General features: G+C 66.0%; 1 protein-coding gene across 1 annotated transcript in view; it reads left to right on the forward strand.

Moving 5' to 3' along the window:
• LOC112544729 (protocadherin-1) overlaps positions 1 to 9,198 on the forward strand; it is a 118,836-nt gene extending 109,638 nt beyond the window's left edge. The window contains 1 exon segment of the mRNA XM_075900010.1: positions 6,512 to 9,198. Within this exon segment, the coding sequence (XP_075756125.1) occupies positions 6,512 to 6,897 (386 nt within the window). The 3' untranslated portion in view covers positions 6,898 to 9,198.
• Positions 9,199 to 25,704: the final 16,506 nt, after the last annotated feature.

Genomic DNA, 25,704 nt, shown 5'->3' on the forward strand with positions numbered 1-25,704 from the left:
TCCCCTCACAGACCAGCTCCCGCCTGGAACCCCGTGGTGCTGCCTCTGAGACAGAGGCAGCAGCGCGGAGGAGGAGGGGCTCCTTGGGAGTGGGACCGGGGTGCACTGGCTGCCAGCCCTGCCCCCAGGGACTATAGACTAGTCGAGTAACCGACAGGAGGTTTTCGACTGTTCAGTTAACCGCTATTGCACACCCCTACGGGGGTGTAGTATTTCGGGGCAGGGGCAATACAGTGTCCGTGGAGGAGATGGGGAGAGGGTTGTGCACAGGTGTGGTAGGTGTGTCAGAGTATTTGACATGTATGTTCAGCATTGTGCCGTGTTCATACGTTGAAACAACTGTCTGTTTGCCAAGCTTGTGTGTGGTTGGAATCTTGGGTGTGTCTAAACTACATGCCTCCGTCGACGGAGGCATGTAGGTTAGCCAGATAGGCAGAGGGAAATGAAGCCGCGATTAAAATAATCGCGGCTTCATTTAAATTTAAATGGCTGCCCCGCTCTGCCGATCAGCTGTTTGTCGGCAGATTGGGGCAGTCTGGATGCGACGCGCCGACAAAGCCGACAAAGAAGCCTTTCTTGATCGGCACAGGTAAACCTGGTTTCACGAGGCATACCTGTGCCGATCAAGAAAGGCTTCTTTGTCGGCGCGTCGCGTCCAGACTGCCCCGATCTGCCGACAAACAGCTGATTGGCAGAGCGGGGCAGCCATTTAAAATTAAATGAAGCCGCGATTATTTTAATCGCGGCTTCATTTCCCTCTGCCGATCTGGCTAATCTACATGCCTCCGTCGACGGAGGCATGTAGTTTAGACACACCCCTTGTGAGTGTGGTATTTCGTCTTTCTCTGGCAGAGTATTGTGTGTCTGTAACATAACATAATGAGGGGAATCCTACAAGTTTCGAGATATATTGTGTGGCATAGCGTATGAAGTGTATTTGTGGAACACTGTAGAAGGGTGTATTGTCAATGGTATAGCATATGAGAGAGATCTATAGTGTGGGGTGTATATGTATGTTGTAGTGTCTGTGTGAGAGTATGTGATCTAGTATGTGTGTGTATGTCTACACTACCGTCTTAATTCGAAGTAGGAGGGTAATGTAGGCATACCGCACTTGCAAATGAAGCCCGGGATTTGAATTTCCTGGGCTTCATTTGCATAAGCTGGGCGCCGCCATTTTTAAATCCCGGCTGGTTTGAACCCCGTGCCACGCGGCTACACACAGCACGAACTAGGTAGTTCGGACTAGGCTTCCTAGTCCGAACTACCGTTACTCCTCATTCCACAAACTAGCGGGGTAGTGTAGACATACCTTATGAGACAGAGTGGTGTTGTGTGTGTGGTATAGTTTATGGGGCTGAGGGTGACAAAGAGGCAGAAGAGAGCAGTGTGTGTTGTATTTTGTGTGTGAGAGAGGTGTGTTGTGTGCATGGCATTGGGAGTATAGTGCATGTGGTATTGTATATATGTGTTTGTGTGACAGAAAGGGTGTGTGTGTGTGTGTGTCGTGAAGTGTGTGGGGGTGTCATGCACATGGCACCATATGCCTGTATGTGTGAGACAGAAGGGTGTTGTGTATGTGAGGGGTAGTGTTGGGGAGAGGGTGACAGAGAAGCGGAAGGGAGTGGAGTGTGTGGTACTGCGTACCTGTGAACTGTGCAGCACAACACCAAAGGAGACCATGGCAGCCTCCCTGCCTGGGTTGCCCCAGGGGGGTGTCTAGTGAGCAGGCCCTGGGATGGGGGTGGGAAGGCAGGATGGCTGTGGGGGGTCTGTGGCTGGGAGGACAGGTATGTGGCTGTCCCTGGTACTTGGTACCGCGCGGGTGCCCTGGGATGCCTGGCCGGGCCCGCATGGTGGGTTCTTATTGCCTGGCTGGGGCTGGGCTGGGATTGGACAGTGCCCCCGAGATGCCTGGCTGTCCCCAGGCTGGCGAATGGCTGGCGCCCAGAGCCACTTAGGTGTGTCCAGGGGGTGGCTGGTAGGTGAGGATGCTGCAGTGTCCAGCACTGGAGAGCGCTGGCCCCCAGGGTGGCCTGGCTGTGTCTGTTGTGAAGCAGTGTTAGTGCCCAGGAACCTGGCTTGTCCCAGACGGGGCAGGGGTTGGCTTTGCCTCATTTTGGGGAGCTGGCTGCGGCCCAGGAATCCCTGTGACCAGTGCTCCCTCTAATCTTTTCCATCCATATGCAGGATAAATCCTTTTCCTTCCATGTGTGGAATAAATGTTCTGTGCACTGAGGCATGTTGAAGCTCCTGAGCGTCTGCCCAGCTTACAGGGGACGTTGCCTGTGGCCAGGATAGAACCCTAGAATCCTAGGACTAGAAGGGACCTGGAGAGTCAACGAGTCCAGTCCCCTGCCCCCACGGCAGGACCCAGCACTGTCTAGCCCCGTGGTCCCCACACGGTGCCCACGGGCGCCATGGCGCCCGTGGGGGCATTTGCATGCGCCCGCCAGGTGCTCGGGCTGGCCTGGCCACGGGCACATGGCGCACGGTGAGCGCCGGCCCCGGGCGCGTGGCGCTTGGTGGGGGGGGGCGCTGGCCCCGGGCGCGTGGCGCTTGGCCGGGGGGGGGGGCGCCGGGCGTGCGGCGCTTGCGGGGGGGGGGGGGCGCTGGCCCCGGGCGCGTGGCGCTTGGCCGGGGGGGGGGCCCCGGGCGCGTGGCGCTTGGTGGGGGGGGGCGCTGGCCCCGGGCGCGTGGCGCTTGGCCGGGGGGGGGGGGCGCCGGGCGTGCGGCGCTTGGTGGGGGGGGCGCTGGCCCCGGGCGCGTGGCGCTTGGCCGGGGGGGGGGCGCCGGGCGTGCGGCGCTTGCGGGGGGGGGCGCTGGCCCCGGGCGCGTGGCGCTTGGCCGGGGGGGGGGGGCGCCGGGCGTGCGGCGCTTGGTGGGGGGGGCGCTGGCCCCGGGCGCGTGGCGCTTGGCCGGGGGGGGGGGGGCGCCGGGCGTGCGGCGCTTGCGGGGGGGGGCGCTGGCCCCGGGCGCGTGGCGCTTGGCCGGGGGGGGGGGGGCGCCGGGCGCGTGGCGCTTGGTGGGGGGGGGCGCTGGCTCCGGGCGCGTGGCGCTTGGCCGGGGGGGGGGGCGCCGGGCGTGCGGCGCTTGGTGGGGGGGGCGCTGGCCCCGGGCGCGTGGCGCTTGGCCGGGGGGGGGGGCGCCGGGCGTGCGGCGCTTGCGGGGGGGGGGGGTGCTGGCCCCGGGCGCGTGGCTATGGGGGGGCTGCCCCCGGGCGCGCAAGTGTCCCCGCCCCGAACGGCCATGCTCCCTGGCGCCCGACAACCTCAAAAGGTTGGGGACCACTGGTCTAGCCCATCCCTGACAGACACTTATCCAACCTGCTCTTCGATGTCTCCAGAGATGGGGATCCCACAACCTCCCAGTGTCTGGATGGGAGAGTGGTGCCCGGCGGTGCTGTGCCTGTGCTGGAGGAGTGGATGGTGCCAAGGGGTACCTGGTGTGCCCAGGGAGGGGCAGTGGTGGCCCGAGGGCTGTCTCTCTGTGTCACAGGTGTGTTGGTCCCCAGGTGTACCAGTCTGTGCTCTGTGTGTGGGAGAGCTAGATGCCCTGGCTATGGCCAGGATGGAAGAATGGCTGATACAAGGGGGTGCCTGGCTGTGTTTAAGGTGCAGTGATACCTGGTGTCCAGAGATGCCTGGTTGTACTCAGGATGTGGGAGTGCCCAGCTGGTACCTGAGCTGGGGGAGTGGCTGCTCTTTAGTGATGCCCGGCTGTGTCATGGTTGGCTAGAGGCTGGTACCCAGCGATGCCCGGCTGTGCCAAGGTTGGGCAGCGGCTGGTACCCAGCGATGCCCGGCTGTGCCTGGAGCGGGGTGGTGGCTGGTACCCAGCGATGCCCGGCTGTGCCTCTAGAGGGGTGGTGGCTGGGACCCAGCGATGCCCGGCTGTGCCTGTAGAGGGGTGGTGGCTGGGACCCAGCGATGCCCGGCTGTGCCATGGTTGGGTAGAGGCTGGTATCCAGCGATGCCCGGCTGTGCCTGGAGCGGTGCGGCGGCTGGTACCCAGCGATGCCCGGCTGTGCCTGGAGTGGTGCAGCGGCTGGTACCCAGCGATGCCCGGCTGTGCCTGGAGTGGTGCGGCGGCTGGTACCCAGCGATGCCCGGCTGTGCCTGGAGTGGTGCGGCGGCTGGTACCCAGCAATGCCCAGCTGTGCCTGGAGCGCGGTGGTGGCTGGTACCCAGCGATGCCCGGCTGTGCCTGGAGCAGTGCGGCGGCTGGTACCCAGCGATGCCGGCTGTGCCTGGAGCGGGGTGGTGGCTGGTACCCAGAGATGCCCGGCTGTGCCATGGTTGGGCAGCGGCTGGTACCCAGCGATGCCCGGCTGTGCCATGGTTGGGCAGCGGCTGGTACCCAGCGATGCCCGGCTGTGCCTGGAGCGGGGTGATGGCTGGTACCCGATGATGCCTGGCTGTGCCATGGTTCAGCGGCTGGTACCCAGTGATGCCCGGCTGTGCCTGGAGCGGGGTGGTTGCTGGTACCCGGCGATGCCCGGCTGTGCCTAGAGCGGGGTGGTGGCTGGTACCGGCGATGCCCGGCTGTGCCTAGAGCGGGGTGGTGGCTGGTACCGGCGATGCCCGGCTGTGCTTAGAGCGGGGTGGTGGCTGGTACCGGCGATGCCCGGCTGTGCCTAGAGCGGGGTGGTGGCTGGTACCCGGCGATGCCCGGCTGTGCCTAGAGCGGGGTGGTGGCTGGTACCCGGCGATGCCTGGCTGTGCCTAGAGCGGGGTGGTGGCTGGTACCGGCGATGCCCGGCTGTGCCTAGAGCGGGGTGGTGGTTGGTACCGGCGATGCCCGGCTGTGCCTAGAGTGGGGTGGTGGCTGGTACCAAGCGATACCCGGCTGTGCCTAGAGCGGGGTGGTGGCTGGTACCGGCGATGCCCGGCTGATCCTAGAGCGGGGTGGTGGCTGGTACCGGCGATGCCCGGCTGTGCCTGGAGCGGGGTGGTGGCTGGTACCTGACGATGCCCGGCTGAGCCTAGAGTGGGGTGGTGGCTGGTAACCGGCGATGCCCGGCTGTGCTTGGAGCGGGGTGGTGGCTGGTATCGGCGATGCCCGGCTGTGCCTAGAGCGGGGTGGTGGCTGGCACCAGGCGATGCCTGGCTGTGCCTAGAGCGGGGTGGTGGCTGGTACCGGCGATGCCCGGCTGTGCCTAGAGCGGGGTGGTGGCTGGTACCTGGCGATGCCTGGCTGTGCTTAGAGCGGGGTGGCGGCTGGTACCGGCGATGCCTGGCTGTGCTTAGAGCGGGGTGGCGGCTGGTACCGGCGATGCTCGGCTGTGCCTAGAGTGGGGTGGTGTCTGGTACCCGGCGATGCCCGGCTGTGCCTAGAACAGGGTGGTGGCTGGTACCTGGCGATGCCTGGCTGTGCCTAGAGCGGGGTGGTGGCTGATACCGGCGATGCCAGGCTGTGCCTAGAGTGGGGTGGTGGCTGTACCCGGCGATCCCTGGCTGTACCTAGAGCGGGGTGGTGGCTGGTACCGGCGATTCCCGGCTGTGCCTAGAGCGGGGTGGTGGCTGGTACCGGCGATCCCTTGCTGTGCCTAGAGCGGGGTGGTGGCTGTACCCGGCGATGCCCGGCTGTGCCTAGAGCGGGGTGGTGGCTGTACCCGGCGATGCCTGGCTGTGCCTGGAGTGGGGCGGCGGTTTGTAACCTAGGGTATGTCTACACTACCCCGCTAGTTCGAACTAGCAGGGGTAATCTAGTCATCCGCAGTTGCAAATGAAGCCTGGGATTTGAATTTCCCGGGCTTCATTTGTATGAAGCCGGCCGGCGCCATTTTTAAATGCCGGCTAGTTCGAACCCCGTGCTGCGCGGCTACACGCGGCACGGAGTAGCTAGTTCGGATTAGGGTTCTAATGGGAACTAGCTGTACTCCTCGTGGAAGCCTAATCCGAACTAGCTAGTCCGTGCTGCGTGTAGCCGCGCTGCACAGGGTTCGAACTAGCCGGCATTTAAAAATGGCGGGGATCTAAAAATGGCGGCTCCCCGCTTATGCAAATGAAGCCCGGGAAATTCAAATGCCGGGCTTCATGTGCAAGTGCGGATGACGACGTTACCCTCCTCGTTCGAACTAGCGGGGTAGTGTAGACAGACCCCACTTTTTCTCTCCTTCCCTGTGTTATTTCCACCTCCCTCCCTGGGTTGTGCGATCTCATCGCTGTGGAGTTGGGGGTCCCCGGTAGCAGCGGGGGTGGGGAATGCTGGACTGGCTGGGCCGATGGCCGTGCACACTTGAGCCCAGGGCCACAGTAACATCCGCTGGGCACATGGCAAGGGGCCCCGAGTCCCAGGTTTTAGGCCAAGCTCTGTCATGGCCCTTTGTGGCCTAGGGCCAGGCCCCCACCTCCCAGGAATGGTGCTTGGCCCGCTGCAGCCTCCCCACAGTGCCTGGGCTTAGCCTGGGCGGCCAGTGTAGCACCCTAGGCCGTGGGCCCAGCCCCCGCTCCCACGCTGGGGCTTTGTGCACGCGGGGTTAACGCTGCTCTTGCTCCCCTTTCCACAGATCTCCGCCCCCTGCCTGACGTAGCCATGACGGGGACCTGCACCCGGGAGTGCACGGAGTTCGGCCACTCCGACACCTGCTGGATGCCTGGCCAGTCCTCCCCCAGCCGCCGGCCCAAGAATGCCCTCAAACTCTCCACTTTTGTGCCTTACCAAGAACGGGGGAGTCAAGAGCAAGTTGGGAACGGCAGCCCCAGGCTCTCGGAAGAGCGCAGCACCAAAATGGCCAACCTCCGCCTGCTCCCCACGTACAGTGCCTTCTCCAACAGTAGCCATGAGCCCTGCAAGGACTCTCCGCTGGAGGAAATCCCTCTCACCCAGACCTCGGACTTCCAGCCAGCCACCACCCCGTCGTCTCAAGCCGCCAAGAGGGAGATCTACCTGTGAGGCTGGGTCCCAGGGCGGGGCAGACGCTTCCGAGGCCAGTGTCCAGAGGAACATTTGAAACTGTAATGCTTTCTCGCTCCTGCAGCCGGTTCTCCAGGTTGTTCCAAGTTTCCACCCCTCTCCGGGGAGATGCCCCAACTGGCTTCTGCGGACACAGGGAGAGGGGGCTGTGTTGGGGTGGGGGTGGAACCGGAGGACTTCCCAAGCTCTTAGGGTGTGTCTGAACTGGGCTCAGGGGCTGGGCAGGCTCCTAGTGAGGAGGACGTGGCGGGGTGAAGGGCTTAGGTACCAAAGGTCCGTGGAGCTCTGGGCCACAGGACGGGGGTGTCTCTGTGCGCAGGGAGCAGGCTGCCTGCCGCTCTCCTGTAGACTCCTGTACATACGAATCTTAGGAATGACCTTCAAATCCTGCCTGATTGAAACTTCTCTGTCCTTGAAGCAAAAGACATTTCAGCCGAACAAACCACAGGGACCACGTCCAGCTTGGACTAGGTGGTGCATGGAAGAGCACAGGGAGCTCGGCGCCCGCCCCCGCCCCACAGTGTAAATAGAGACGTGACTGGCTCCTCCAGCCACAGCCGGTCCGTGGGGCTGGGGCCTTTCCGGCTTGCCAGGCGCTGTCGGGCGCCCCTGTTGGCTCTGTGCCCGCGGGTGGCAGCGCGTGGTGCCCACACCCAGCTCGGCGGGAGGGAGGGAGGCCTGGGCTGCCGGGCCTCACTCCATCCCCTTGTGCAGGGAACGCCCAGGGGCCACCTGTGCCATGAACTTGACCTTTGACCTGTCCGCCTGTAAGCCACCATTTGCCTTTGTGAGGAGGAGCTTTGTCTCAGGGTCACGCCGGGGCCACTGGCCCCTGCGAGCTGGAGTCCTGCTGCCCTTAGGCCCCAGGGCCGCCCCCAAGGGCTCCAGCATCCTCTTCCAGCATCGCAGGTCATCCAGTCCCGGGGCGGCGCCCGGGGCCCTCCCCAGCAGCCCCTTCCCGGGAGCAAAGCCAGCGAGATTGCAGCGGGCGCCAGGCGGGTGTCTGCTCGCGCAGGCGCCCGAGGAGTGGCCCTTGGCCGGTCTGGTGGGACACGGGCCCGCCCTGCGCTGCTGGAGCCTGGGAGCTCTCCTTCTCCGCGGCTCCGGCCCTGGCCTGACCCCCAGCTCCAGCACCGGGGCTGTCCTGCCTCCCCTCCTCGCCCCACGCAGCCGGGTGCCCATCGCCCTTCCCTAGCTCCGCGGGGCTCTCCTTCCCTGGCTCCTCCATGGGGCGAGAGGCCAATGGCAGCTGCAGGGAGCAGCCCCTGCCCTCTCTGGCCATGTCAGTGTGTCTGCTGGCAGGGCAGCCTGTCCCCTGGTGCCCGGGGCTCTGCAGGGTGAGGGCATCGCAGCCCCACCCCGCCAGGCCCAGCAGGAGTCCGGGCGGCTTGGGCCCTGCCACCCCGGGACTGGCCCTCCCTGGCCAGCGGGCGCCTGCCCGGCAGCTCCTGACCTTTCCCTGGCAGTGGTGCAGGGACGGCAGCTTCATGGCGGAGCTTCCTCGGGCCTGTGTGGCTGGATCGGCACGAGCTGAGCCGGGAGCCCCAGGCGGCAAAGGCCCCGAGCGAAGGCCGCAGGGAGCAGCTCCTGGCTGTCCAGCCGCTCCTAGAGCCCTGCTCCTGGGGCCCCTGGGCCAGGCGATGGGAGAGACGCCCTGCCACCACCGGCCAGACAGGGAAAGGTGCCGGGTAGGGGAGTCAGGACCCACCTGGAGGGCCCGGGTCTTGGGGTCCCCGGGGAGGTGGCCACCCGGCAGGCCTGCTCTGCGGTGCTGGGCACCTCACGTTCTTGTAGCTCTGTAGACTCAGGGCCTCGCTGGGCAGAATGTGCAATTTGGCCTCCTAGGCCAGGATCCCTCATTCCTCAGCTGCTCCCTCCCGACACACAGCTCGGGTCTGGGGCGGGCCCCAGGGGAGCTTCCGGGCCCAGCAGCTGGGGCACTGAACGCTCGCCCCATGGCCTGGTCTGTAGGGTGGCCCCCGGCTTGCTGCTGGGGTCGCTCAGTGATCCCCTTGGTTTGGTCCAGCCAGCCAGCCAAATATCATAGGCCTGGGGGAGGGGTGCTGGGGTCGGCCCCGGGGGGAGGGTGTAGGTGGGAGGGTCGGTCTGGGGCAGGGATGCTAAGGTCGGCTCAGGAGGAGGTGGGGGTTCAGCCCCAGGTGAGTGTAGAAGGAAGGTCGGCCCAGGGGAGTGGTGCTGGGGTTGGCTCTGGGGGAGTAGGTGGAGGGGTTGGCCCCAGGTGAGTGTAGGTGGAGATTCGGCCTGGGGAAAGAGGGGGGTCTATCCCAGGTGAGTGTAGGTGGGGGGTTGGCCTGGGGGAAGGATGCTGAGGTCGGCTTGGGAGGAGGTGGGGGGGTTGGCCCTAGGTGAGTGTAGAAGGAAGGTTGGCCTGGGGGAGGGGTGCTGGGGTTAGCCCCAGGTGAGTAGGTGGGGGGGGGGGTCGGCCTGGGAGAGAGGAGGGGGTCGACCCCAGGTGAGTGTAGAAGAAAGGTTGGCCCGGGGGAAGGGTGCTGGGGTCAGCCCTAGGTGGGGTGGTCGGCCTGGGAGAAGGGGGGGGTCGGCCCCAGGTGGGTAGGTGGGGGGCTCGGCCCCGGGTCAGTAGGTGGGGGGGGTCAGCCTGGGAGAGGTGGGGGGGTTGGCCCCGGGTGAGGAGGTGGGGAGGTCGGCCCCAGGTGGCTAGGTGGGGCGGTCGGCCCCGGGTCGGTAGGTGGGGGGGTCGGCCCAAGGTGGGGGGGTCGGCCCAAGGTGAGTGTAGAAGGAAGGTTGGCCCGGGGGAAGGGTACTGGGGTCAGCCCCAGGTGGGGGGGTCGGCCACGGGTGAGTGTAGAAGGAAGGTTGGCCCAGGGGAAGCGTGCTGGGGTCAGCCCCAGGTGGGGGGGTCGGCCCAAGGTGAGTGTAGAAGGAAGGTTGGCCCAGGGGAAGGGTGCTGGGGTCAGCCCCAGGTGGGGGGGTCGGCCCCGGGTGAGGAGGTGGGGGGGTCGGCCCTGGGTGAGGAGGTGGGGGGGTCATCCCCAGGTGAGTGTAGAAGGAAGGTTGGCCCGGGGGAAGAGTGCTGGGGTCAGCCCCAGGTGGGGGGGTCGGCCCCGGGTGAGTGTAGAAGGAAGGTTGGCCCGGGGGAAGAGTGCTGGGGTCAGCCCCAGGTGGGGGGGTCGGCCCCGGGTGAGTGTAGAAGGAAGGTTGGCCCGGGGGAAGAGTGCTGGGGTCAGCCCCAGGTGGGGGGGTCAGCCCCGGGTGAGTGTAGAAGGAAGGTTGGCCCGGGGGAAGAGTGCTGGGGTCAGCCCCAGGCGGGGGGGGTCGGCCCCGGGTGAGTGTAGAAGGAAGGTTGGCCCGGGGGAAGGGTGCTGGGGTCAGCCCCAGGCGGGGGGGGTCGGCCCCGGGTGAGTGTAGAAGGAAGGTTGGCCCGGGGGAAGGGTGCTGGGGTCAGCCCCAGGTGGGGGGGTCGGCCCCGGGTGAGTGTAGAAGGAAGGTTGGCCCGGGGGAAGGGTGCTGGGGTCAGCCCCAGGTGGGGGGGTCGGCCCCGGGTGAGTGTAGAAGGAAGGTTGGCCCGGGGGAAGGGTGCTGGGGTCGGCCCCAGGTGGGGGGGTCGGCCCCGGGTGAGTGTAGAAGGAAGGTTGGCCCGGGGGAAGGGTGCTGGGGTCGGCCCCAGGTGGGGGGGTCGGCTCCGGGTGAGTGTAGAAGGAAGGTTGGCCCGGGGGAAGGATGCTGGGGTTGGCCCCAGGTGGGGGGGTCGGCTCCGGGTGAGTGTAGAAGGAAGGTTGGCCCGGGGGAAGGGTGCTGGGGTCGGCCCCAGGTGGGGGGTCAGCCCCGGGTGAGTGTAGAAGGAAGGTTGGCCTGGGGGAAGGGTGCTGGGGTCAGCCCCAGGTGGGGGGTCGGCTCCGGGTGGGGGGGTCGGCTCCGGGTGAGTGTAGAAGGAAGGTTGGCCCGGGGGAAGGGTGCTGGGGTCAGCCCCAGGTGGGGGGGTCGGCTCCGGGTGGGGGGGTCGGCTCCGGGTGAGTGTAGAAGGAAGGTTGGCCCGGGGGAAGGGTGCTGGGGTCAGCCCCAGGTGGGGGGGTCGGCCCCGGGTGAGTGTAGAAGGAAGGTTGGCCCGGGGGAAGGGTGCTGGGGTTGGCCCCAGGTGGGGGGGTCGGCTCCGGGTGAGTGTAGAAGGAAGGTTGGCCCGGGGGAAGGGTGCTGGGGTCAGCCCCAGGTGGGGGGGTCAGCCCCGGGTGAGTGTAGAAGGAAGGTTGGCCCGGGGGAAGGGTGCTGGGGTCAGCCCCAGGTGGGGGGTCGGCTCCGGGTGAGTGTAGAAGGAAGGTTGGCCCGGGGGAAGGGTGCTGGGGTCAGCCCCAGGTAGGGGGGTCGGCCCCGGGTGGGTGTAGAAGGAAGGTTGGCCCGGGGGAAGGGTGCTGGGGTCAGCCCCAGGTGGGGGGGTCGGCCCCGGGTGGGTGTAGAAGGAAGGTTGGCCCGGGGGAAGGGTGCTGGGGTCAGCCCCAGGTGGGGGGTCGGCTCCGGGTGGGGGGGTCGGCTCCGGGTGAGTGTAGAAGGAAGGTTGGCCCGGGGGAAGGGTGCTGGGGTCAGCCCCAGGTGGGGGGGTCAGCCCCGGGTGAGTGTAGAAGGAAGGTTGGCCCGGGGGAAGGGTGCTGGGGTCAGCCCCAGGTGGGGGGGTCGGCCCCGGGTGAGTGTAGAAGGAAGGTTGGCCCGGGGGAAGGGTGCTGGGGTCAGCCCCAGGTGGGGGGTCGGCCCCAGGTGAGTGTAGAAGGAAGGTTGGCCCGGGGGAAGGGTGCTGGGGTCAGCCCCAGGTGGGGGGTCAGCCCCGGGTGAGTGTAGAAGGAAGGTTGGCCCGGGGGAAGGGTGCTGGGGTCAGCCCCAGGTGGGGGGGTCGGCCCCAGGTGAGTGTAGAAGGAAGGTTGGCCCGGGGGAAGGGTGCTGCGGTCAGCCCCAGGTGGGGGGTCGGCCCCGGGTGAGTGTAGAAGGAAGGTTGGCCCGGGGGAAGGGTGCTGGGGTCAGCCCCAGGTGGGGGGGTCAGCCCCGGGTGAGTGTAGAAGGAAGGTTGGCCCGGGGGAAGGGTGCTGGGGTCAGCCCCAGGTGGGGGGTCGGCCCCGGGTGAGTGTAGAAGGAAGGTTGGCCCGGGGGAAGGGTGCTGGGGTCAGCCCCAGGTGGGGGGTCGGCTCCGGGTGAGTGTAGAAGGAAGGTTGGCCTGGGGGAAGGGTGCTGGGGTCAGCCCCAGGCGGGGGGGTCGGCCCCAGGTGAGTGTAGAAGGAAGGTTGGCCCGGGGGAAGGGTGCTGGGGTCAGCCCCAGGTGGGGGGTCGGCTCCGGGTGAGTGTAGAAGGAAGGTTGGCCCGGGGGAAGGGTGCTGGGGTCAGCCCCAGGCGGGGGGGTCGGCCCCGGGTGAGTGTAGAAGGAAGGTTGGCCCGGGGGAAGGGTGCTGGGGTCAGCCCCAGGTGGGGGGTCGGCTCCGGGTGAGTGTAGAAGGAAGGTTGGCCCGGGGGAAGGGTGCTGGGGTCAGCCGCAGGTGGGGGGTCGGCCCCGGGTGAGTGTAGAAGGAAGGTTGGCCCGGGGGAAGGGTGCTGGGGTCAGCCCGAGGCGGGGGGGTCGGCCCCAGGTGAGTGTAGAAGGAAGGTTGGCCCGGGGGAAGGGTGCTGGGGTCAGCCCCAGGTGGGGGGTCGGCCCCGGGTGAGTGTAGAAGGAAGGTTGGCCCGGGGGAAGGGTGCTGGGGTCAGCCCCAGGCGGGGGGGTCGGCCCCAGGTGAGTGTAGAAGGAAGGTTGGCCTGGGGGAAGGGTGCTGGGGTCAGCCCCAGGTGGGGGGTAGGCCCCGGGTGAGTGTAGAAGGAAGGTTGGCCCGGGGGAAGGGTGCTGGGGTCAGCCCCAGGTGGGGGGTCGGCTCCGGGTGAGTGTAGAAGGAAGGTTGGCCTGGGGGAAGGGTGCTGGGGTCAGCCCCAGGTGGGGGGTCGGCTCCGGGTGAGTGTAGAAGGAAGGTTGGCCCGGGGGAAGGGTGCTGGGGTCAGCCCCAGGTGGGGGGTCGGCCCCGGGTGAGTGTAGAAGGAAGGTTGGCCCGGGGGAAGGGTGCTGGGGTCAGCCCCAGGCGGGGGGGTCGGCCCCAGGTGAGTGTAGAAGGAAGGTTGGCCTGGGGGAAGGGTGCTGGGGTCAGCCCCAGGTGGGGGGTCGGCTCCGGGTGAGTGTAGAAGGAAGGTTGGCCCGGGGGAAGGGTGCTGGGGTCAGCCCCAGGCGGGGGGGTCGGCCCCAGGTGAGTGTAGAAGGAAGGTTGGCCTGGGGGAAGGGTGCTGGGGTCAGCCCCAGGTGGGGGGTCGGCCCCGGGTGAGTGTAGAAGGAAGGTTGGCCCGGGGGAAGGGTGCTGGGGTCAGCCCCAGGTGGGGGGTCGGCTCCGGGTGAGTGTAGAAGGAAGGTTGGCCCGGGGGAAGGGTGCTGGGGTCAGCCCCAGGTGGGGGGTCGGCCCCGGGTGAGTGTAGAAGGAAGGTTGGCCCGGGGGAAGGGTGCTGGGGTCAGCCCCAGGTGGGGGGTCGGCCCCGGGTGAGTGTAGAAGGAAGGTTGGCCTGGGGGAAGGGTGCTGGGGTCAGCCCCAGGTGGGGGGTCGGCCCCGGGTGGGTGTAGAAGGAAGGTTGGCCCGGGGGAAGGGTGCTGGGGTCAGCCCCAGGTGGGGGGTCGGCCCCGGGTGAGTGTAGAAGGAAGGTTGGCCCGGGGGAAGGGTGCTGGGGTCAGCCCCAGGTGGGGGGTCGGCTCCGGGTGAGTGTAGAAGGAAGGTTGGCCCGGGGGAAGGGTGCTGGGGTCAGCCCCAGGTGGGGGGTCGGCCCCGGGTGAGTGTAGAAGGAAGGTTGGCCCGGGGGAAGGGTGCTGGGGTCAGCCCCAGGTGGGGGGTCGGCCCCGGGTGAGTGTAGAAGGAAGGTTGGCCCGGGGGAAGGGTGCTGGGGTCAGCCCCAGGTCGGGGGTCGGCCCCGGGTGAGTGTAGAAGGAAGGTTGGCCCGGGGGAAGGGTGCTGGGGTCAGCCCCAGGTGGGGGGTCGGCCCCGGGCGGCAGCCCCAGAGCTGGCAGGGACAAGCTCATTTGCACAAAGCTAAGCCAGGAGAAGGCCTCTGCAGGCGGGGGGTCCGGCCCAGCCAAGCACAGTGCAGGGGGTCGCTGCCCTAGGACAAGCCGGGGGTCAAACCAAAGGTGGGCGCAGGGGGCGGGCGGGCGGGCGGGGCCAGGGCCCCTGTGTAGCTCTTCGGTGTTGGTTCTATTGATACGAGATTTCATTCCCTTGCTTGTGATGCCTTGTTTTTGTACAGTTTTATGTACATGCCGGTGTAGCTTTTCTACCGGAGAATCCCTACGGCAGAGGCGCGCCCCCGGGCCTGGTCTCTGCGGCCTCGTGCTAGGTTGTATTGCTCTCGCTGTGTGATGCATTTCCCTGTGCAGGGGAGGCTTGGGCCTTGGGCTTGGTTTCCCGGGCACTGTGAGCACAATGATCCCTTGTAACTCTTCCGTTCAGAGCAGTGCGCATGACACCTTGTGAGCCCCTTCCTGTCCCCTGTCTGTTTGCTGAGCTGTCAGATGACGAGCCACTGTAATTAGCCCTTCCCCAGCTTTACAATAAAAGTGGAAAACCTGGCTGCTGCTGCCGCGGGCTTGTGCCTGGGGGAGGCAGGGGCTGTGTCCCGGGGGGGGGCAGGCCAGTGCCTGAGGCTCCGCCACGCCCCTCGCCGCCCGCCTGGGGGGGACACCCCTGGCCCCCACCGTTCCCCTCGGCCCTTTCCAGAGCAGGCAGGGGCTCGAGAGGAGCACACCAGCCAGCCCTTCCAGGGGCCTGCCCACCATGGCCGGGGCGGCGGTGAGAAATTCGGCAGGCTGGCCCCAGCGCCTCAGGCCTTTCCCTCAGAGGGCCGGTTGCTGCAGTGACCAGCAACCGAAAAGCATGCCTGCCTCTCCCTGACACTGAGCATGTCCTGGCTCTGGCAGGCCCGGCTGCTTCAGGCCCCTTTCTGAGAGGATGCTGGGCAGCCTCCCCCCCAGAGAGCTGGCACCAGCCCCCCAGCTGCTCCCCCGAGGGGACTGCCTCCTTCCGTCCCAGCCTGGGGAAGTAGCTGTCCCTTCCGCCTCAGGCCAGGGTCATGCCATTGCCCTGCAATTGTCCAGCCGGCGTTTGCTGGGAGTGGCCGTAGCCAGAGCCTTTGGTGTGCCCAGCAGAGCCCAGTGGTGCTAGAACAACGCTCAGCTGCCGGGGCACGTACCCCGATCCCCAGCGTCTCGCAGCCCAGGGCTGGTCCCTGCGGCTGCACTTGTGCACCCTGTGGTGCATCTGGGGCAGACGTTGCTGCCGACAGGACTAGCCACCTCCGGGAGCGGGCGGGTGTAGCGCGTCGGGGGTGGGATTCACACCCGAGGGAGGGGAGTCGTACGGCGGCGAGTGGCAGTGTAGCTCTGGCTCAGTGTTGTGAGACTGTCAGAGCATCACAGCCCTGAAGCTCCAGCTACTCCCCAGAGCAGTGTCCCCAACCTTTTGGGGCTGCCGGGCGCCCGGGGGTGGGGCCGCACACGCACCACTTGCCCAAGGCCGGCTTGAGCCATTCCTGCGCCCCAGGCAGCGGGCGCGCAGTGCATGCGTGGCTCCGCCCCAGGGCGCATGGTGCGTGTGCGGCCCTGCCCCCCCCCGGCATACAGCTGCCATTGGGTGCTCTCCGTAGGTTGGCACCCTTGGCAGCTGCCCAGCTAGCACCCCCCTTAATCTGACCCTGCGCGCCCGGGGTACCAGAGTGGCCGGCCCTGGTCACGCGGCGGGCACACACAAGTACCCGTGGGCACCGCGTGGGGGACCACTGCCCCAGAGCATTGTGCATTGGGAAGAGGGTGGCCGTGGAGTCTGTGCCATGGGAATAGACCCCGCCTTTGTGACGTGCACCACACTCACCCTCACACCTCCACCCGCTGCAGCGACCCGCCCACGCCGCCTCTGCCCGCCACCACCGGCTGGAACCTCCAACTCTCCTCCATTTCCGCTGGCGGGTGAGTGCGCGGGGGCTCAGCCTAAACTGGAGGGAGCGGGGGAAGATGCAGTACAAGCTCCCCCCGCCAGAGTCGGGCTCAGCCGTGCACCAGGGTCAGGGCCCTGCCACGTGGGGAGGCAGGGGGTGCAAATTTTGCCTTTGCCCCGGGTACGTTACACCCTTGCAGCCCAGGGGAGAGCAGTCGCTGGGAGGGAGGGGACAGGAGCAGCCCACCAGGAAAGGGGTGGACAGTAAAACAGAAAAGATCCGAATGCCACGTTGGACGTGGCTTGGGCACCCCGTGGCCTGCAGACCTGGCCACCATCTTAGAGAACGACCCCAGATGGAGCGGGTGCCAAGAGGGGCCTCAATGTGCTTAAGGGGCTGGAACCGCTTCTGTACAAGCAGCCCTGGAAGCAGCTGGAGAAGAGCTGCCCAAGGGGCCTCCAGCCAGGCTCTGACATCACGTCTGGGGTGGAGGAGGGGAGCCAGGGTGTGGGCCTGAGCCCTTTGCAGAGCACACGATGCAGGGGTCTCCCAAAGGGCTTCCCAGGGTTCCAGCCCCACCTCCCCTCTGCCCTCGCGGGTCTCTGCGCACATGCGGGTTGGGGGGGGCTTGGAAAGCTCCTGGACTCAGGTGCCTGGCCCGCCCGTGAACCCAGGGGCCCGCGCATCTCGGAGAGCCTCAGGCGTAGAGGGGCCTGCCCGTTCTGAGGCACAAGGGCCAATGCGCGTTGTTACTCGGCTGAGAGCCTGGGGAGGAGCTAAGGTGGCATCTCTGGTCCCCTCAGAGTTGCTGGGGCCCCTGGGGCCCCCGGCAGTCCCACCCTGGCAGTGTCACGGCTCAGTGAGAATCAGACTCACCGTGAAGGGCTCCCTCCCGGGTGCCTCGTCCCCCGTGAGAGCGAACTGCACCCGGCAGCGGAGCCTGGGCAGTCAGGCCTCAGGGGCAGGGCTCCTGCAGAGTTTGGCGCTTTGAAATCTAGAGGGGGTGTCTGTCAATAGCTGCTGGGGAGCCAATGGTTTTGGGTTCTCCAGGGCCAGACACACACACGCCCTCGCCACTGTGCCCCTTGGCCTAGGGGCAATGTGCGCTGGTCCGTTTTTTGGACAGGTCTGTGACTCATAGAGCTCTCTCGCTGTCTGGGGGACCTAGGAGTGTGGGCAGACCAAGCTACATAGGGCATAACCCCAAACTCTAGATTTCACCCACCAAACAACAAGTGCAAACCCTTTAGCACTATCAGCCAACTCATGGAGTCCCCGGCACTGTGGCCCATTTTGCCACCCAGCACCCAGGCAAAGGAGACTAACAAACGGTTGCTTTATGCCAGAAATCAGACATAAAATCCAGGTTATACCCAGTCCCAAGAGACCAGCCGCTCACCCAGATCGATTTACATCCGCAGCCTGACAAGGCTGGAAGCCGGTTCCATAATAAACTAAGGACAACTAGCAAAGAAGTGAGCGTGAATGAGAATTACAGCAGGTACAATATAGAGGAACAGGTGAGTCACAGTTGGTAACTTCAAAAGGCAGCTGATGTGACCTGCTAGTCCCTCAGAAGAAGTCAAGGGCTCCTCCGAGCTCGGCCTTCCCCGTCAGTTCTGCCCTGTTAGAAGATGAAACATCTTGTGCCTGTACGTAGAGCTTCCTCTTGTAGACACCGAGCTGCCAGGGTGGCCTTGTCATATTCTTGGATTTGAAGGGGCGCAGCCAGACCCGGTCCGGTACAGGCCTCCCGGCGGGACCCTCCTTTCCTGACAGCGAGAGGATGCCCTTAGCGACTGTGCTCTCCGATTGCCTGTGCAATGACAGTTTGTGCGCCACTCCACGTGCATTGCACAAGGCTGCTTTCTCCTCTGCTGAACAGGACTTCAAACGCTGGGCTAGAGAGCTGATGGATGGGAGCAAGCCAGGCAGCGGCTTACAAACATTTTCTAAAGCAGAAACACTAGAGTATCAGCATGATGCTGCTAACACCCATGGGAGCGAGACAGGATCTCAGCCAGGCATTGCTAAGTGTTTGTGGAGGCTAGGGCCTTGGCATGAACTGGCGCCAGGTCTAGCAGTGTCACAAGAGACCTAAAGGAAACTTCCAAACCTTGCATGAGAGCCGTGTGCGTGGCCCAAAGGGCCAATCCAATTCCAGGATCAACAGAGGATAGGTGCAGAGAGACGATTTCGCCTCCCCCGGCTGCAGACCCATGTCTAGCCAGCAGGATGACTGCAGGATTAGCAAACCTGCCTGGGAGAGGTGACATCTTTCATTGGCCCAAGGGCTGGTGGTGAGACAAGCTCAGGAGCTTCCAAAGGCTCCTGGTTTTCGGCCCTGAGTAAGAGCTCTGGAGCCTGACGGTGTTTGTAGCGACAGCCACTGTGTCAGAGCCGCTGGGTTATTCGTTAACTGGCGCGGAGCCCTGGGGTTAGCACAGGGACACAGAGGTTAAGGACCGGTGAATTCTGCTCCGCCCAAACCCCCTTGATTCAAGATGGGTCTGTCCACCTGGCCTCCGTGGGCTTGGTGGGAGGGACGGGGGGACGGCCCCACAGCCCCCGCAGCACCAGCTCTTGACCCCACGCCCCTCCCCAGCGGAGGGAGTGCTGCTCAGCGCCCCGCCTCATGGGGTAATAGCCAGGACCCGTCCTAACTGAAATGCGGTCACAGCCCCCCCCCCCAGACCGGCTCTGGCGGCGGCCCTTTGAAAATGGCAGCCCTGGGCGACCGTCCCCCCCCCCCCCCCCCCCCAAGACTGGCTCTGGCGGCGGCCCTTTGAAAATGGCAGCCCTGGGCGACCGTCCCCCCCCCCCCCCCCCCCCCCCAAGACTGGCTCTGGCATCGGCCCCTTGAAATGGCAGCCCTGAGCGACCGTCCCCCTCGTCCCTCCCCCAAGACCGGCTCTGGCATCGGCCCCTTGAAAATGGCAGCCCTGGGCGACCGTCCCCCGTCCCTGTCCCCCTCCCCCCCCCCCCCCCCCCCAAGACCGGCTCTGGCGGCGGCCCTTTGAAAATGGCGGCCCTGGGCGACCGTCCCCTCGTCCCTCCCCCAAGACCGGCTCTGGCATCGGCCCTTTGAAAATGGCAGCCCTGGGCGACTGTCCCCGTCCGTCTGTCCCCCCCCAAGACTGGCTCTGGCATCAGCCCCTTGAAAATGGCGGCCCCGGGCGACCGTCCCCCTCGTCCCTCCCCAAGACTGGCTCTGGCATCGGCCCTTTGAAATGGCGGCCCCGGGCGACCACCCAGCTCGCCCGTCCCTAAAACTGGCTCTGGCAATAGCCACGCAATTGGCTCTCCCATTGTTCCGCGGCCTAGGCCCACGCAGCAGGCGAGAGCCACGTGGAGAAGCAGCGAGACACACAGAGGCTCCCTTTAAAAAGTGGAAGGTAAATCCTAGTGAGGAAAGCAGAAAGGTGCAGAAACGCTGGCAAGTCAAGTGTAAAAAGATAACGAGGAAGGCCCAAAAGCGAATCTGACGAGCCGCTCGCCAAAGATGCAGCCAGTAATAGAAAATGTGTTGTGAGTCCATCGGAAGCAGAAAGCCGGCTGAACAACCAGTGGGGGCCTGGACGATCCAGAGCAGTGGCGGGCGCCACGTGGCCCGTCAGGGTCCTAGGCGTGGCCTGAGACACGTTTTGTTACGTTGCCCACACACAGGTCTGCCAAGCTTTTCTGGTTTCGCTCCACACAGTGTTTTAACTACCGGTGTCACTCGTGACCCACACGCATGTGAGACGCGGTGTGTGTTGAGGGACACGTGCAACGTTCTGCACATTGGAAAACGTAATCCCCCACATACAGACTAGACGTATACAACGATGGGATCAGATGACCTGTTCCCACCCAGAGAGACCCTGGAGTTACTGGATTGGTCTAGAATATTTCACTCAAGGTGCAGAGCATAATGTGGGGATTCGTTAAGAAAGGGCTCGCTAATAGGACAGAAAATACCAGAGTGCTCAAAGCTCTATACATCCCTGGCACGCCCACACCTTGAATACTGCGTGGCTGCCTCATCTCAAAAAAGTGTATGTACTGAGGGGAGCACTGCTGGTGCAGGGAGTGTGTGTGTGTACTGGGGTACACTGGTGCATGGGGATGTAACGGGGGTGCATGGGGCTGTGTGTATTGAGGGGTGCACTGCTGGTGTATGCTGAGGGGGGTGCACTGTTGGTGCGTGTGTGTGTACTGAGGGGTGTATGCTGAGGGGTGCACTGTTGGTGTGTGTGTGTGTACTGAGGGGTGTATGCTGAGGGGGTGCACTGTTGGTGCGTGTGTGTGTACTGAGGGGTGTATGCTGAGGGGGTGCACTGTTGGTGTGTGTGTGTGTACTGAGAGGTGCACTGCTGGTGTATGCTGAGGGGGTGCACTATTGGTGCGTGTGTGTGTGTACTGAGGGGTGCACTGCTGGTGTATGCTGAGGGGGTGCACTGTTGGTGCGTGTGTGTGTACTGAGAGGTGCACTGCTGGTGTATGCTGAGGGGGTGCACTATTGGTGCGTGTGTGTGTGTGTACTGAGGGGGTGCACTGTTGGTGCGTGTGTGGGTGTGTGTACTGAGGGTGCACTGCTGATGCAGAGGGTTATTAAGTGCACATGTTCCTGTGCGTGCCCATGACCAGGTGTCTGGGCTCTGCGGTTGACCTGGGGCGTTAATTATTCTTTATTAGTTTCCCTGTCTCCCTGACAGTCTCCATCCCGCTCTCTCCGTCTCTCTCAATCATCTGTGATTAGTTTTTCTGGCTGCCTCTCCCCATGGCAGCTCGCAGGCGCTGACTGCGGCTGTGGAGCATGGGGCCTTTGGTAATTGGAGCTCAGTTGCGGCTCTTTTCCAGGCTGCTCAGCCCATCGCTCTCCGGGCTCGGCTGCACACCGCTGGCCTGCAGGTGACACCGGATTTTGATACCATGCAGGGATAGACCAGGCCTCCCCTGGGGTCTGGTGCTGAAGCAGGTGGACACGGGGCAGCCCCAGGGCCCTGCCTGTGGGTGGCTTGGAGTCCCCCCGTCCCGTGCATGGAGCGTTGGGGGTGCCTGGTGAGAGCAGGGCCATGGCTTGGCTGGGCCTTGAGGACTCACAGGACTTATCTTGGAGGCCTTGTCAGGCCGCTGGCGGGCCGCTCGGAGACATGAGCAGATGCCCAGAAGCAGCTGCACGGCAGGGCCTGTGGCAGGGCCAGCGAATATTGCAATGAAATAACCAACCACCCGCCCTCCCTGTGCCTCAGGAGAGAGGCGGCCTCCCAACCCGGAGAGCTGGGGGCTTGGCCAACCGGGACCCCACAGCAGGGTCCTGCCAGTGCAGGAGACGGGACGGGGCTCTGGTGCAGGGAGGTGTGCTTGTTGGTGGGGCCCCCACCTGCTCCCCTTCCTCAGCTGTCCAGGGTCAGGGCTGGCGTGTGGCTGAGAACCCTGGTCTGACACGGATTGGCTCTCCCGGCAGGATATCGATCCAGCCTCCTGACTGATGGCTGGCACGGCTCGCTTTCCTCAAGCAATAACTCAATTACCAGCTCCCGGGGCTGGCTGATGAGGGAGCAGGGCAGGCATGGGGCACAAGGGCCAGCTGGCTGACAGAGGGCCTGGCTGGCTCAGCCAGCCTGTGCTCATCCCCTTCCTTTGTGCAGCATGCACCAGTGGTCAGAGCAGGAGGGGCGTGAAGGCGAGAGCCCCTGCTCTTACATACCCGCTGCTCTGGCCCCCTTGTGCGCCCAGAACACCCAGCCCCTTGGAGCAGCATGACCAGGTGTGCCACGTGCATCTGGGAGCGCAGTACTGGCACCACGTCAGTGACCTGCCCCCAGCACAAACGAGTCTGACCCCCCAGCATGCACTCCCACAGCTGCACACAGGTGGCCCTGCTGCGGAGGCACTAAGGGAGGGCAGTGCATGGAGGAGGGGGAGGCTGTAGCATGGTTTCCTCTCATTGAGGCTGGATTGCATGTAACACACACACAATGTGGCTACGTCTACACTGGCATGATTTTCTGAAAATGCTTTTAAGGCAAAACTTTTCCGTTAAAAGCATTTTCGGAAAAGCGCGTCTAGATTGGCAGGACGCTATTGCACAAAAGCACTTTTTGGGGAAGAGCGTCCGTGGCCAATCTAGACGTGCTTTTCCGCAAAAAAGCCCCAATCGCCATTTTCGCAATCAGGGCTTTTTTGCGGAAAACAGTCCTGTGCTGTCTACACTGGCCCTTTTGCGCAGAAGTCTTTCGGAAAAAGACTTTTTCCCGAACAAGAGCAGCATAGTATTTCCGGAAAAGCACGGACAAGCTTACATGAGATCGTCAGTGCTTTTGCGGAAATTCAAGCGGCCAGTGTAGGCAGCTGGCAAGTCTTTCCAAAAAAGCAGATGATTTTGCGAAAAACTTGCCAGTCTAGACCCAGCCTTTCTGTGTAGCCATCACACCGCCCAAGACCAGCGACCAGCTCCTGGTGAACTCGAGGATGCTCTTGCTTGGGGTCCCAGCCACGCCCGGCTACACACGAGGCAGGCGGCTCAGTGGGGGGGGGTCCCGGCTACACATGAGGCAGGCGGCTCAGTGGGGGGGTGTCCCGGCTACGCACGAGGCAGGCGGCTCAGTGGGGGGGGGGTCCGGCTACGCACGAGGCAGGCGGCTCAGTGGGGGGAGGGGGTCCCGGCTACACACCAGGCAGGCGGCTCAGTGGGGGGGGGTCCCGGCTACACATGAGGCAGGCGGCTCAGTGGGGGGAGGGGGTCCCGGCTACACACCAGGCAGGCGGCTCAGTGGGGGGGGGTCCCGGCTACACATGAGGCAGGCGGCTCAGTGGGGGGGGGGTCCTGGCTACACACGAGGCAGGCGGCTCAGTGGGGGGAGGGGGTCCCGGCTACACACCAGGCAGGCGGCTCAGTGGGGGGGGGTCCCGGCTACGCACGAGGCAGGCGGCTCAGTGGGGGGGGGTCCCGGCTACACACGAGGCAGGCGGCTCAGTGGGGGGAGGGGGTCCCGGCTACACACCAGGCAGGCGGCTCAGTGGGGGGGGGTCCCGGCTACACATGAGGCAGGCGGCTCAGTGGGGGGGGGTCCCGGCTACACACTAGGCAGGCGGCTCAGTGTGGGGGGGGTCCCGGCTACACACCAGGCAGGCGGCTCAGTGTGGGGGGGGTCCCGGCTACACACGAGGCAGGCGGCTCAGTGGGGGGGGGTCCCGGCTACACACCAGGCAGGCGGCTCAGTGGGGGGGGGTCCCGGCTACACACCAGGCAGGCGGCTCAGTGGGGGGGGGTCCCGGCTACACACTAGGCAGGCGGCTCAGTGTGGGGGGGGTCCCGGCTACACACCAGGCAGGCGGCTCAGTGGGGGGGGGGTCCCGGCTACACATGAGGCAGGCGGCTCAGTGGGGGGGGGTCCCGGCTACACACTAGGCAGGCGGCTCAGTGTGGGGGGGGTCCCGGCTACACACCAGGCAGGCAGCTCAGTGGGGGCGTGTCCCGGCTACACACCAGGCAGGCGGCTCAGTGGGGGGGGGTCCTGGCTACACACGAGGCAGGCGGCTCAGTGGGGGGAGGGGGGTCCCGGCTACACACCAGGCAGGCGGCTCAGTGGGGGGGGTCCCAGCTACGCACGAGGCAGGCGGCTCAGTGGGGGGGGGGTCCCGGCTACACACGAGGCAGGCGGCTCAGTGGGGGGAGGGGGTCCCGGCTACACACCAGGCAGGCGGCTCAGTGGGGGGGGGTCCCGGCTACACATGAGGCAGGCGGCTCAGTGGGGGGGGGTCCCGGCTACACACTAGGCAGGCGGCTCAGTGGGGGGGGGGGTCCCGGCTACACACCAGGCAGGCAGCTCAGTGGGGGGGGGGTCCCGGCTACACACCAGGCAGGCAGCTCAGTGGGGGGGGGGGTCCCGGCTACACACGAGGCAGGCAGCTCAGTGGGGGGGGGGTCCCGGCTACACACCAGGCAGGCAGCTCAGTGGGGGGGGGGTCCCGGCTACACACCAGGCAGGCGGCTCAGTGGGGGCGGGAGTCCCGGCTACACACCAGGCAGGCAGCTCAGTGGGGGGGGGGGTCCCGGCTACACACCAGGCAGGCAGCTCAGTGGGGGGGGGGTCCCGGCTACACACCAGGCAGGCGGCTCAGTGGGGGCGGGAGTCCCGGCTACACACCAGGCAGGCGGCTCAGTGGGGGGGGGGGGTCCCGGCTACACACCAGGTAGGCGGCTCAGTGGGGGCGGGAGTCCCGGCTACACACCAGGCAGGCAGCTCAGTGGGGGGGGGGGGTCCCGTCTACACACCAGGCAGGCGGCTCAGTGGGGGTGGGGGGTCCCGGCTGCACACCAGGCAGGCGACTCAGTGGGGGGGGGTCCCGGCTACACACCAGGCAGGCGACTCAGTGGGGGGGGGGTCCCGGCTACACACCAGGCAGGCGGCTCAGTGGGGGGGGGTCCCGGCTACACACCAGGCAGGCGACTCAGTGGGGGGGGGTCCCGGCTACACACCAGGCAGGCGACTCAGTGGGGGGGGTCCCGGCTACACACCAGGCAGGCGGCTCAGTGGGGGGGGGTCCCAGCTACACACCAGGCAGGCGGCTCAGTGGGGGGGGGGGGTCCCGGCTACACACCAGGCAGGCGGCTCAGTGGGGGGGGGTCCCAGCTACACACCAGGCAGGCGGCTCAGTGGGGGGGGGTCCCGGCTACACACCAGGTAGACGGCTCAGTGGGGGGGGTCCCGGCTACACACCAGGCAGGCGGATCAGTGGGGGGGGGGGGTCCGTCTACACACCAGGCAGGCGGCTCAGTGGGGGGGGGTCCGGCTACACACCAGGCAGGCGACTCAGTGGGGGGGGGTCCCGGCTACACACCAGGCAGGCGACTCAGTGGGGGGGGTCCCGGCTACACACCAGGCAGGCGGCTCAGTGGGGGGGGGTCCCAGCTACACACCAGGCAGGCGGCTCAGTGGGGGGGGGGGTCCCGGCTACACACCAGGCAGGCGGCTCAGTGGGGGGGGGTCCCAGCTACACACCAGGCAGGCGGCTCAGTGGGGGGGGGGGTCCCGGCTACACACCAGGTAGACGGCTCAGTGGGGGGGGGTCCCGGCTACACACCAGGCAGGCGGATCAGTGGGGGGGGGGTCCGGCTACACACCAGGCAGGCGGCTCAGTGGGGGGGGGGTCCCGGCTACACACGAGGCAGGCGGCTCAGTGGGGGGGGGTCCCGGCTACACACCAGGCAGGCGACTCAGTGGGGGGGGGGGTCCCGGCTACACACCAGGCAGGCGGCTCAGTGGGGGGGGGGATCCCAGCTACACACCAGGCAGGCGGCTCAGTGGGGGGGGGGTCCCGGCTACACACCAGGCAGGCGGCTCAGTGGGGGGGGTGTCCCGGCTACACACAGGCAGGCGGCTCAGTGGGGGAGGGGGGTCCCGGCTACACACAGGCAGGCGGCTCAGTGGGGGGGGGGTCCCGGCTACACACCAGACAGGCGGCTCAGTGGGGGGAGGGTCCCGGCTACACACCAGGCAGGCGGCTCAGTGTGGGGGGGGTCCGGCTACACACCAGGCAGGCGGCTCAGTGTGGGGGGGGTCCCGGCTACACACCAGGCAGGCGGCTCAGTGGGGGGGGGGGTCCCGGCTACACACCAGGTAGGCGGCTCAGTGGGGGGGGGGGGGTCCCGGCTACACACGAGGCGGGGGGGTCAGTGGGGGGGGTGTCCCGGCTACACACCAGGCAGGCGGCTCAGTGGGGGGGGGGGTCCCGGCTACACACGAGGCGGGGGGGTTAGTGGGGGGGGTCCCGGCTACACACGAGGCGGAGGGGTCAGTGGGGGGGGGTCCCGGCTACACACGAGGCGGGGGGGGTCAGTGGGGGGGGGTC

The sequence above is a fragment of the Pelodiscus sinensis genome, chromosome 17, assembly GCF_049634645.1.
Source record: "Pelodiscus sinensis isolate JC-2024 chromosome 17, ASM4963464v1, whole genome shotgun sequence".
Taxonomy (NCBI): domain Eukaryota; kingdom Metazoa; phylum Chordata; order Testudines; family Trionychidae; genus Pelodiscus; species Pelodiscus sinensis.